Below are 13103 nucleotides of genomic sequence, written 5' to 3'. Positions count from 1 at the left end.
TTTCTCGTAGTAGATAAGGACAGTCCTGTAAACGGCGGTCGCTACAGACGCGGATTTAATGAGTTTGTTGTACTGTAACGCTCGCAGTTGCTCGGTAAGAGTCGAGAAAGTTGTATCGTGTGGCGATTGTAAATCTCTATCTCTGGGTAACGATATGTCCTCGTCGCCCTCGTCCTCGTCCTCGTCCTCGTCGTCGTCATTCGAAGGATGGTGGGAACGAGAAGCGAGGAGCTTCGATCGCGAAAGAAATAGCAAAGATCGGGGATATTATACGTAACAAGCATCGAGCGTTGAAACTTGGAAAAATGGCGACTGAGACGAATTTGCAAACGACTTTACGACCGATCGTCGAACCGTTGAAACAGCTAGTACAAAATACTACTACAGAATCAAATGATGATGCGCTCCCGAGTATCAAGGAAACACCTGCAATCGCGAAAAAATGTGGACAAGAATTAAATAAGAAGAAGGGCGCGTGGATCGGACGCGTGGCGGAATCTCCGGCGAACGACCATGCGAATAGCAAAGTATACGTGGATACGCTCAACGCGAGTCTAAAGTCCGAGACCCTTGGAAAACTGACGGAAGAGCTGAAAACCGCCGAAGAGACGTTAAAGTCTGAAATAGAGACTAAGATACATGATGTTCGGCACGATGTTAACACGAATATGAGATTATACGATTCCATTATCGGTGTTCGCGACGTACTTTCGCGTTTGTTGCCCGCCAACTTAATATTGGGCAACTATTTCAACGGAGACGGAAGACTGGATTGGAACAGAAAAGGAATCGCGTTTCGTCCCGAACCTGTCGGAGGACTCGTCAGTAAGGCTATTCCGACAGGTCCTGCCTTAGACGCGCGCGGATCCGTGTGATCCGTATTGTAGTCGCCTTGCCGATTATGGTGCAAGGCGATTCGACGCTCGGTATAATTGACTGTAAAGTGTCACGGGTTCAAAGATCTTGTATGAACTGTATGCAAGCTCGACTTCCAGACTCAACGCGAAGTTGTAAGGTTCGGTTGAGACCTGATTAGTGTTGCTAGTCCAAAGATCGTGTATGAACTGTATTTGAAGCTCGACGACTTTCAGAATCAACTCGAGGTCATAGGCTCCCCATGGCTGAGAGGTTGGCCTTAGGTGGTCATAGGCTCCTCGTGGCTGAGAGGTTGGCCTTAGGTGTAGGAGAGGTATGTGTCGCTCGTTGCGATGACAAAGGAAGAACTCCGGATTGGTTAAGGAAAACTTGCATTTTCCAATCAGCATGCCCTTAATTGTTCAAACTCCCTTCCACAGGCTCTGGCGGAGGCCTGGTTGGAAGGAAGAGTGGGGCGATGCATAACTTGGGAAAAACCAAGCGTTTCGGTAATTCGACGCTGTCGAAAGGTCGATTGTCATAGACCCTTGAACCGTGTCATGAATTTATGGCCTGACCGTACTTAGTGGCCGCGAGCGAAGGATATACATCCTTGGGCCGTATCTAAAGAACGCGGAGGTTCTTCAGACCCGTCTTGTGTATACAAACATCGTTAGGTCGGTCCGATTGTAAACAGCTTCGAGATTATGAGGGGCCAAAGTTGCTATTAGGTTACGTCTCTAAGTCACGAATGTTTTGAAATAAAAAGAGATACGAACAAAGACCCTCTGTAAGACCCTTTCGTTTATCGATAGCATGAAGAAACGATTCATGCTTAAGACAACAGTTCTGTTGCGACGGAACAATCGGCGAGATCAATGCGAAAATCGACAATTTGGATGCATCGCAAAATGACGGGGGAAACCTTGAAGCAGAAAATAAAAGACGTGGCGGACAACGTCGTCGGCGATCGGCTAGCGAATTTAGAATAAACTTACAGGACAGAATTAAAAATTAATTCGCGAACACGTCGATCAGCTTTGAGAGAGTACCGTACCTCTACCGTACCAGTACCTGTATTGTACGCTCGGCGAGAGTTGGCACAGAATTTCGTCAGTGGGGTGCAGGGGGAACGGCGAGTCCCCACTCTTGACGCAAAGCTGCGGATCCCACTCTTACGCTTTACTCCCGGCGGGGACGGTCGACATAGGCGTAAATAAGTAGGATCCGCGTAAACTATGGGGGGCACACGATATTCTCTGATTCTCACTAACCGTGAAGACTGGAGTCTTAAATTTAATAAAAAAGTCATAAATTTCAAGCGTGGGTTGATGGATCCCTGCAGTGCGTGCAAGGAAAATAGGTTTCCATGGAACTGTTTTCCGTGCACGCACAATAGAATTACGCCAATGTTCTGAGCTCAGCGTTGCGTCGCCACGCGACATCGCTCTGTTGCAGTCACACTCAATACGCTCGTTTGCTGTCTTCGTTGAGCACCACGTGGTACCTACGAGTTTCTCGTGCCAACTCTCGCCGAGCGAATAATACCTGTACCTGTAATTTGTTACCAATACAGTACACCAATACACACAATTAGCAATACATATTTATTTATTTATTTGTAATACATAAAAGCGAGCACGGCGAACACTTTGCTATCGGTCGCCAGTCTGCGGTAGAAAAATGTTGATACCAGCAATCTGAAAAAAACATTTTTAGTTTTAAATCTTATGTGCATGTAAAACTTTATATTCAAATAAATTTATTTCACCAAAAACTTACCATTCAAATAACCATCGTATCGCGAGGATGAACTGCTGCAAACTGCATGGCGACTCGTCCAAGACAAATCTTATTTCGCGTCAACGGTTTCGACGAACCGCCTCCTATTTAAACGCGTCTCGAGCGATCAAATTTATCGAAGGATGTGGAATGAAAAAACCTTTAACGTGATAATGAATACGAGATGTAGACGCGATAATGAAAAACTGCATGCCAACTCGCCCAAGGGAATTCATATTTCACGAATACGAGGTGTAGTAATGAAAAAACCGTTGACGCGATCGCAACTGCCAAAAGTAAACGGTTCTATGAGAAAAGACACCGTCTTGCCAAAATGCAGCGATCTCGCGACATGAAACCGCGAGAGCGAGAGAGAAACAGCCTTCTCCCGCGAAATATAATAAAAAAATGGCCGCGCGGCAAGAGCGAATAAATGGTTGCGCGGCAAGAGCGAATAAATGGCCGCGCGGCAAGAAGATGCAAGAGCGAGAGAGAAACAACTTCTCTCTCTCTCCCGCGAAATATGATAAAAAATAGCCGCGCAGCAAGAGCGAATAAATGGTCGCGCGGCAAGAAGGCGCAAGAGCGACAGAGAGAGAAACAACCTCTCTCTCTATCTCCCGCGAAATATATCGCAACCTTCAAGGCCAAATCACATTGTAGAATACGACTTCAACGATAATGAGCTACTTCAGCAGAAATCCAAAATCCCGATGCAGCGATAAGAAACGCCATCCTGGTAACAAAAACCGCAAGGTGATACCTCGGCGGCGGCCGGGCGATCCGTCCCATCGCCCCGCAAGAGAATGACCCCCCTCGCCTATCGAGTTAGAACCCGCCTATACTACCTACTAACACCTCTTCGTAGTCACAGCAGATGTCACCAAAATGTATCGATAGATACTGGTGCATCCAGAGGACCGCGACCAGCAACGGATTCTGTGGAGGAAACAGAAAACCATCATGTGAGTGAGTTCAAACTAAACACGGTCACTTACGGTTGATCGTGTGCCCCATACCTAGCGGTCAGGACGCTGCACCAATTGGCCGAGGCCAAAGGCAGCAAGTATCCGGTCGGAGCCCAGGCACTACGACACGACTCATACATCGATGACATTTTGACGGGCTCCGACTCCATTCCCGCCTTGAAGGAAGCAGCGCACCAACTTCAACAGCTGTGCAAGGCGGGCGGCTTCCCGCTGCAGAAGTGGGCCTCCAACGCACCCGAGCTGCACGACGGCATGCCACAACCAGGCCGAGACACCACAGCCCTGTCTTCTCAGCCCAGTGACATTCAAGGGCAACTAAAAACATGGACTGACACCACTCACTCCACACCAGGCCTGCAGTGGTCTCCGCAGTCGGACTGCTTCAGGTTCACCATTGCTGAAGCGCAGGTTCAACGATACACGAAGCGAGGCATCGTGTCCAGGGCAGCGCAGCTCTTCGATCCATTGGGATGGCTCACGCCGGTGGTGGTCCGAGCCAAAATTACCATCCAGTCTACATGGTTGTTGGCATTGGGATGGGATGATCCACTTCCCCCACCACTCTAGAACGACTGGAGGAACTTCTGTTCCGAGCTGACACATCTTGCGGAAGTAAGAGTTCCTCGACCGCTGTTCCGTCACTCTCAGCAGAGACGAAGGGAGTACCACGGCTTCGCAGATGCATCGGAACAGGCATACAGAGCAGTCATTTCTTTGCGGAGTCAGGATGCAGATGGGCAGTGCAGCGTCACCCTGGTCACAGCGAAGAGTAAGGTGGCCCCGCTGCAACCCCGGCTGAAACTGTGCGCTGCACACCTTCTTGCCCGTCTAGCACAACGCACCAGCACAACACTAGAACTCGAGAACGCCGCACTTCACTTATGGTCAGACTCCACTGTGGCACTGGGGTGGATCCAAGCGCCTCCGTCCAGGTGGAAAACGTATGTGGCCAACCGAGTTGCAGATATCCAACGAAAAGTCCCGGAAGCTCAGTAGAACCACGTGGCAGGCGCTGACAATCCTGCCGACTGCGCATCTCGAGGACTTTCTCCGTCGCAACTTATCAGCTGGGATCTGTGGTGGAATGGGCCCAAGTTCCTCCGACAGGATGCCAACTTCTCTCCATCTGGGCACACAAAACTGAAAGAGCTGCCAGAAGCCAGAGGGCACGTCTCGCACCAGTCGTCCAAGGAAAGGAAACCATCGAAGACAACGATGTGCTGCTGCGGTTTTCTTCCTATCCCAGACTGCTGCGCGTAACCGTATAGTGTCGGCGATGGCACTTGAAACGCCAGGGCACTCCATCAACTGCTTCTCCTCGCGCCAACTCACTCCCGAAGAAGCAGCTTTCAGTTCTGAGCGTCGCCGAGCTCAACGAAGCAGAGAGGGGTCCGTCGTATATCCGTCAGTATATCCGTCGAGTGCAGCGAGGCGCCTACAAGATAGAATTGGAAGCAATAAGCAAGGGACAGTGTGTACCAGCCAAGAGACAGCAACGGCCTTCTGAGAGTTGGAGGCAGATTGAGCCAAGCTCAGTTAAATCCGGACGAGGCGCACCCAATTATACTTCCGCCACAATCACAACTCACACATTTGTACGTTGCCTCGATTCACAGGTCCACACTGCACGGGGGTGTCCAGGCTACCTTGGGAACAGTTCGACAGCGGTTCTGGATTCCGAAGGAGCGGTCCACCGTCAAGGCCATCATCCATAGATGCGTTACGTGCGTGCGATGGCGGGCGGACCCTGCAAGCCAGCTGATGGGACAGTTACCGGAACATCGTGTCACGCCGGCTCGCCCATTCCTGTCCACCGGAGTCGACTACACTGAACCCATCTGGCTGCGGACCACCTCCGGGCGCGGGCACAAGGCGCATAAGGGATTCCTTGCTGTCTTCGTGTGCATGGTGACGAAGGCAGTGCATCTTGAAGCCGTGTCCAACTACACGGCAGAGGCGTTCCTGGCAGCATTCCGCCGGTTCGTGTCCCGCCCAGGCATCTGCGCTCACCTATACAGTGATTGCGGCACGAACTTCCTGGGAGCCGATCGAGAACTGCGTCGCCCCTTCTCAGCTAGTAGCCAGCAAACCGCATCCTCCGGACCACGTTGAGCGACCTGCGGACACAGTGGCATTTTAATCCACCTGCTGCACCTCACTTATGCGGATTATGGGAAATCCACCAAACAGCACCTCCGACGAACAATTGGTGAGACAAAACTCACATTTGAGGAATTAACCACTCTACTCACCTAGGTGGAGGCATGCCTCAACTCAAGGCCACTAGCAGCGCTGTCCGACGATCCAGCCGATCTGACGGCACTGACACCTGGGCACTTCCTCATCGGCTCGGCGTTGAACGCACTTCCCGAACCATCGCTGCTGGACACGAACACAAACCGGCTCACTCGTTGGCAACTGCTAACAAAAATGCGGGATGAGTTCTGGACACGATGGCAGACGGAATATCTCCAAGGCCTCACCACGCGATCAAGATGGCGTCGTCCGAAGGAAGATCTGGTGCCGGGCTGCCTTTGCATCGTCGTCGGCAACACAACACCTCCCTCGCAGTGGCCGCTCGCACGCGTAACGGAGACACACCCGGGGCCCGACGGAAAAGTACGAGTCGGGAAGCTGGTCACCGCAACCACCGAACTCGTAAGACCAGTCGCGAAATTAATTGTTCTCCCGATCGACGCGCGATAACAATGAACGCGTCGATACAAGTCACTCACGAGCATGCTCGTCACGCGTAGTACTACTGCGTAGTACGTGATCCGATGTGTCAATGAGCAGCGCCGGCGCAGTTCATTCACGCCATTCCGCGACTTTGCCCTCTACACAGGTTAGTTTTCGAGTCGTGATTTTCGTTTTCCACTTCAACGTATCCAATTCACCACAAAATTTCACAGCACTCGCGCCTGCGTTCACTTCACCGCGAAACAAGCAGTCGAATTCGGTACGCGTTAAACTTCGACAAGTCGAGGCGGGCGGTATGTTCGAGATTGGCGCGCGAACGCCATGTTGCCTTCGCGACACCGCGCGATCCGGCCAAACACGCGATCCCACCAAACAGGCATCGCGATGCGAGCGATATACCGGCCAATACGCGGCTCGCGGAAATTGCGTGCGTATCGATGTGCGAGCGCAATTGGCCGAATTCCTTCTCGATTCTTCTGGAACCGTCGCGAATGCCAAACCGGAAATGTTTACGCGCATAGAACGTTCCAGAGGGATCGAGTCAATAGAAGAAAGAGACAACGGCGGCTCGCTCTCTTTTTGCCTCAGTCAGCGGGCATAAATCAATTCTGTTTTAAATCGTTTCTCTTTATTTCCCTTCGTTACATTGTACAATCTTCAGACAAGGTTGTGAGTCATTTTGAAGTGCAATAAATCTATTTATCGCAGATTCAACATTCTACATCCATTTATTCCGTTACATTCGTACTAATCCGCCCGTTATCCATCTCTCTCTCTCTCTCTCTCTCTCTCTCTCTCTCTCTCTCTCTCTCTCTCTCTCTCTCTCTCTCTCTCTCTCTCTCTCTCTCTCTCTCTCTCTCTCTCTCTCTCTCTCTCTCTCTCTCTCTCTCTCTCTCCCTCTCCCTCTCCCTCTCCCTCTCCCTCTCCCTCTCCCTCTCCCTCTCCCTCTCCCTCTCCCTCTCCCTCTCCCTCTCCCTCTCCCTCTCCCTCTCCCTCTCCCTCTCCCTCTCCCTCTCCCTCTCCCTCTCTCTCTCTCTCTCTCTCTCTCTCTCTCTCTCTCTCTCTCTCTCTCTCGTTGCTTTTTTCTCTTTTTCTGCGACGGATATTGTAAAAATATAGTTGAATATTCTCGGCAGGATGCGCGTCCGTAACGCCGTTTCCGCGAGCATCCAGCGATTCGAAACGTCGTATCGCGTCGCGGTGGGAAGTGACGCGAGAGGAGGCGCAAAATGAAAACGCGAAAAATGCAAGAGATGAGGAGACGCCCGCTCCATGCAAATTCGCCACAATACGACGCCTCTGTCGAGCGTCTATGGTTGGCACCGGAACTATTCTGCGCAGCCTAGTGCAGCGGCTTAAGCGACCACGCCTAGTTAAGAGGTGTCCTAGTGTAACGGGTTTCCAAGCATCGAAAGCTCGCATACATAGAAGGTATAACACAATGTCTTAGACATTTACTCTCAAAATTGTCCAGTCGTATTCGAAAAAATGGAACTCTAACTCATTTAATGTGACGTAGCATGGTAAGGGAGAATTTGAAAGAAACGTGGTTTTTAGCCATTTTTTCGGACAAATTTGCCTAAGTACAACGCGATGGACAATTGCGGTCTGGAAATTTATCTTTGCACATTCGAACCGCTTCCCTTAAGCAATGATCAGCTTTACCGTAAATGAAAACCATATCAACTTCCTCTTGCTTCGAGAAATTAATTTCAAACAGCACGTCGATATACTGATAGATCAATTGAAATTGATCGGGATTTCAAACCGTTAGGTATGATCAGTATTGCGACAGTAAACATGTTTATTTACATTAACGTTCTTGATTGAGTCTTGGTCAAAGCCTACGATCTCGATAGACATCAGTTTTAGGTAAAGCTTTAATTTTCGAAGGTGAAGGTCATTTCATGGTCGTGTCCTTATACAAATCTGGATGTATTTTTCGATCAGTTACACGATGCAATAAAAAAAATGTAGTTATATATCAAAAACCACCGATGACCTTGATAACTCCGAAAAAATGATATCTTGCCAGATATTTGGTCCACTGGCACCATGTACATTACATAAAAAATATTTTTTACATCACAGTGACCTGAAGAGATATTTAGGTGGCCTTACATAAACGGACCACCCTGCATATGAAACTGTACGAGCAGAAAGGCTCGTGGTTGTTACACAGACACTCATTATCGATTTAACAATCGTTACGAACCGCAAAATCCACCCTAATGCGGGAAGGGACACGGGCGACAAAGGGTTGCGGAAACTCATCGAGGCGATTCGTCAGTCTCTTATAAGGCTTGGTAGGTGTAATCGGCTCGAAGCTTAAACAAAGTAAAGCGACGGAGGACCGGGAGTTAACGTTTTGCGAAACGGGATGGCACGAGCAAAATTGGTGGTGATTAGATTTAATAAGCCCAGCGGGATTCCCGCGACGCCGAGCAATTTGCTGCGACGCCGCGCCGCACAGTGCGGACAAAAGGCCAGTTTTCGGCACTTCTCCTAGTTTGGTTATTAATGTATTGTGACGTTGCAAGTTCTGCAGCGTCACGGTCCTACCCGTTGCGAGATAGCGAAGGGACCGAACCTCCGAATTTCGTGATAAGCGACGGCTCGTGAGGTTAGGGAGCGCTCCCAGGGGAGTTTCCGTATTGATTATCGATCGACGGCTGAGATTTTTCGCGCGTGCCGAGCACGGCCGAGTTTCAGGGGCGAGTACGACGCACCGACGGATTCCGGGAGGCCAAGAAGGGCGCCTCGCTACACGGGAATTCCCACGACGAAGTATGGCCTATTCCGAGAAAACTACCAAAGTCCTGTGAACAGGTGACAAGGGGAGGGAACGCAGCACCCGGGCCAAACAACCTGGAGGCGACGATGCAGGACAAGAGGCCCCGTCGAACATCTAATGACGAATTTCGCGGTCCTGCCGCCGCCTCACCCCGCCACGTACCGAGGGGCCTCGGCGTGGGTGGTGTGAGCGTACCGTCTCCGTGTGGGCACGGCCCTGTATTCGGAGACATCCGCGTGCGAAGCGCGCCCCGTAGGAAAAATAAGGACTAAGAATAAGAGTGGGGATAACGAGGACCCCGTCGAGCGACGGATCACTGTCGCGAGACCTACCGTCAGTGACGATCCGTTACATTTCGTGAGACGCGCCGAAAATTCCGCCTCGCGACCGAGATCTCGCCAATACAGCATTACCGCGACTAGAAGCGCAGTGTTTTCGTGCCGGAGCGGATTCCCGCCGTACACCAACGGTTCAAGCCGAAAGGGCCCGAGAACGTAGTTAATCGTAGCGGAAGAACGGTAAGTCCACGTAGTGGTTCTCGTTATCGGTCAATGTCAAGAGTATCGCGAGTTGGTTCGCAAGTTTCGCGGGAGAACGACCCGAGTGTACGACGTCGACTTCGCGCCCTCGCCACCACGCGAGCTCGCGGGTCGTTGGGCGGACACGTTGCCATCCCGGCTCGTTCTCCACCTCTCGTGTGCCGGGGCGCTTCACGCCTCGCCTGTATTTCTCGCGCCGACCGTCGGTGCTTTGAGCCAAGTCGTTGTTTCCCGTCGGAAGAGATACGGAAGTCTCTCCTCGGAGGAGCCTCAGCCGTCGCAATTAGCAGTCGTTCGCGCCGTTTTCGTTTGCCGTCGCTTGCGTTCTTTCGCGCCGGCCGCCGTCGGTTCACTCGCCGAATATTGTATCGCCTCGCGCCGCTTTCCGCCGTCCGGATCACCGGTACGGTTCCGCGGTCGACCACCTTCGCGACCGTACCGTTTCGGGGTTATCGCGACAGTCCTGCGTAATCGCGCCGACCATCTGCGCCCCGCCGCGTCTCGCTCTAGCGAGCGCGATTTCCTCGTGTGGAACTACCGCACGAGCGCGGAGATTTGTTTTAGTCAATTCGAACACCTCGCGCTGCGACACGACCACCTTCTCGCAACTATGTATGAAGAGCGCGGGCTCTCGGGTGCGGCCACGTGGCCGCGGCTTTGTAAATTTGATTAAGAAATACACGACTAGAGCCCATTTATCGCGTTATTCTTTCCGCCCCGCGAGACCCGCTCTGCCGTGAGAGCTGTCCCCGCTATCCCAGTGTCCGAACCCCCGACCCTTTCGCGCTCTCTGTCCATCTCGCGGTTCCCGGAGATTTGCATTTCGCGTGACACCCTTCCGGTGCCTGGCGCCCGAACAGTAGGTTCTTTGTTTCGGTATCGTAAAATCTTCGGGAATACGGTAGTACCGGGAGGACCGCGTATTCACGGCCATTCGCGGCCCGGCCTGTGAGCCCATAAATTCCCGGAGTGGACCTTGCTCCCGCCTTCCCACGCGGCGAGGAGGGGACTACGTTACAGTATATATACAGGAAAGTTTTTTACAGACAATTATATTTACCAATATAGTTAATAATTTTTCAGAAAAAAAATTTATTATTACAAATTAACAAATTTATTTTTAAAACCTAACAAGTTTAGAACAAAATGAATAACAAATGAACCATATGTAAAATTAACAATAATAAACTTAAACAAATTATAATACTAGTAAATAAAATGAATAAACTTAACAAAACGCTATTCGCTATCCGAGTCATTCTCAGTACTTTGATTGCGACCCAAAATCATTGATTCTCGTGATCTTGCACATCTCGATGTATCCTTACATTCTTATTACTTTTGCAATAGTTATAAAACATATATTAAAAACAAATTAAAAATACATAAAAATGATTCATATATAATTATTGCAAAATTGTATTATGCATAAAAATTGTCGTACTTGGAGGCTTGTTATTGTAAGCTGAGATCCTGTTTAGGCGTCCGGTGCGATACGGGACTGTGTCAGAGCACTTATACTTTGTTTCTCGAGAGTCCATGGTTAGGCATAGTACAGATTTTTACCGTTCTGCGCAAGTCCTTCCCACGCAGCCGTTTCTCAATGCAAGCGCATGCGCACAGAGTCACGGCACGACACCAAGTCAGATCGACCGAAGCGATCTATAAGGTGATCGATGAGTTTGGAGTGAGAGTTTTCGTGAGAGCGACAGTCGAAATTTTTGTGAGTGCTTTGTTGATTGTAGGAGCTTTTATCCTTATTGTGCATTTTGTGAAACATTAACATAGAAATGGAGGAAGGTCCAGGAACATCCAACATTTCTCCACACAAAAGAAATCCATCGGGAAAGGTAAGAACATATCTCATTGTCTACATTTCGATACGCGAAATAGTCTTTTTTCTTTTACATAAATATGTATTTCAAATTTATTTTTGTGATTTACTGACGCGTACGAACTTTGTTCTTTTTATAGTTCGTCGGATCGTCGCAGAAGATGATGGTCGTCAATGTTTATAAACATTTATTAACCGAAAATCCGAGGATGAAGTACAAACCGATGGTAAAGGAGTTATCGATTCAAACCGGAATTGGAATAACTACCATTGAAAAAACAATTTCGGAATACAAGCACAGTGGCAATGTAACATCGCCAAATAGGAAGAGACCGCGCGTGAAAATTTTTAATAAATTATCCGAGGATGATTTGCTTCTGATTCGGAAAAAAGTTCACGATTTTTGGCTGCGTCGGAAAATCCCGAATTTACAAAAAATATTGGACGCAGTGAACAGCGATCCGGATCTCCCGTCCTTGAGCAGGTCATCATTATAGCGGACACTGAAACAGCTGGTCTTCAAGTATATGGTCCGTAAGCGCAATAGCACATTAATCGAAAAAGATTATATTGTCGGCTGGCGGCAAAAATATATTTATCAAATTCGCCAATATCGATTGAAAGGACGCAAAATCTATTTTCTGGACGAAACGTGGGTAAATGCTGGCGACTGCAAAAGGAAACTTTGGGTGGACACGACGGTCACCTCCCCTAAGAACGCAGCACAAAGGGGACTGTCGACAGGTATACCTGATCCCTCTGGCAAGGGCAAACGTCTAATCATCCTTCACTTTGGGTCGTCGGACGGTTTCCTACCTGAAGGTCTACTTTGTTTCCAATCAAAAAAAAAAATTCCAGCGATTACCACAAAGAAATGAACGGCGATACTTTTTCTATGTGGTTTAAAAAGATTTTGCCAACTTTATCAGAAAAGTCCGCCGTTGTAATGGACAACGCACCATATCATAGTGTGAAAATGGAGAAATATCCAACTTTAAGTTGGAAAAAACAGGAGATTATAACGTGGCTAACAGAAAAGGGCGAACAGCTGAAACCGCATTTTTAAAGGGGCTGTTACTCACCCTCGTCGAAAAGTATAAGCGTCCGGAGGAAAGTAACTATCTAATTGATGAATATGCAAAACAATTCGGACACGCTGTGTTACGCCTTCCGCCGTACCACTGCGAATTGAAACCGATTGAAATGGCATGGGCTCAATTAAAATCATACATACGAGATAGAAATGCAACATATAAATTGTCCGATGTTGAAAAATTAGTATATGAAGCAATAGAGAATATAACAGCAGAAACATGGAAAAATTTGATTGACCACACAATCGAGATAGAAAAGAAATTTCATCAAATAGATAGTATTACTGACGAAATATTAGACGAGGGTGATCCCTGGACGCCTGAAGAGCCGGATGATTCTAATCATACTAATGAATCAGATGTAGAGAACTAATAATCATGTAAATGTTGTGTATATTGTACATATTGTAAATATTGTCTTAATATTATATATTTCTTATATTATATGTTTCTATGTTTCTTTCTTTTGTGGATTGGATCTTTGCCGAGGATGGGTATCACGGGGCGGAATAACGA

The 13103-nt window shown here is 48.9% G+C and overlaps 1 protein-coding gene across 1 annotated transcript; it reads left to right on the top strand.

The window, feature by feature from the left end:
* Positions 1-305: 305 nt before the first annotated feature.
* Positions 306-5738, top strand: LOC143362885 (uncharacterized). Its single transcript, XM_076803385.1, has 8 exons — positions 306-644; positions 1092-1128; positions 1179-1189; positions 3506-3602; positions 3661-4115; positions 4194-4567; positions 4694-4843; positions 5243-5738. Exons 1-8 carry the CDS (start codon positions 306-308, stop codon positions 5736-5738), a joined length of 1959 nt encoding a protein of 652 aa, XP_076659500.1.
* Positions 5739-13103: the final 7365 nt, after the last annotated feature.

The sequence above is a fragment of the Halictus rubicundus genome, chromosome 18, assembly GCF_050948215.1.
Source record: "Halictus rubicundus isolate RS-2024b chromosome 18, iyHalRubi1_principal, whole genome shotgun sequence".
Lineage (NCBI taxonomy): Eukaryota > Metazoa > Arthropoda > Insecta > Hymenoptera > Halictidae > Halictus > Halictus rubicundus.
Note: the sequence above shows the minus strand (reverse complement) of the source record. Positions and strands in the feature narration are given on the sequence as shown.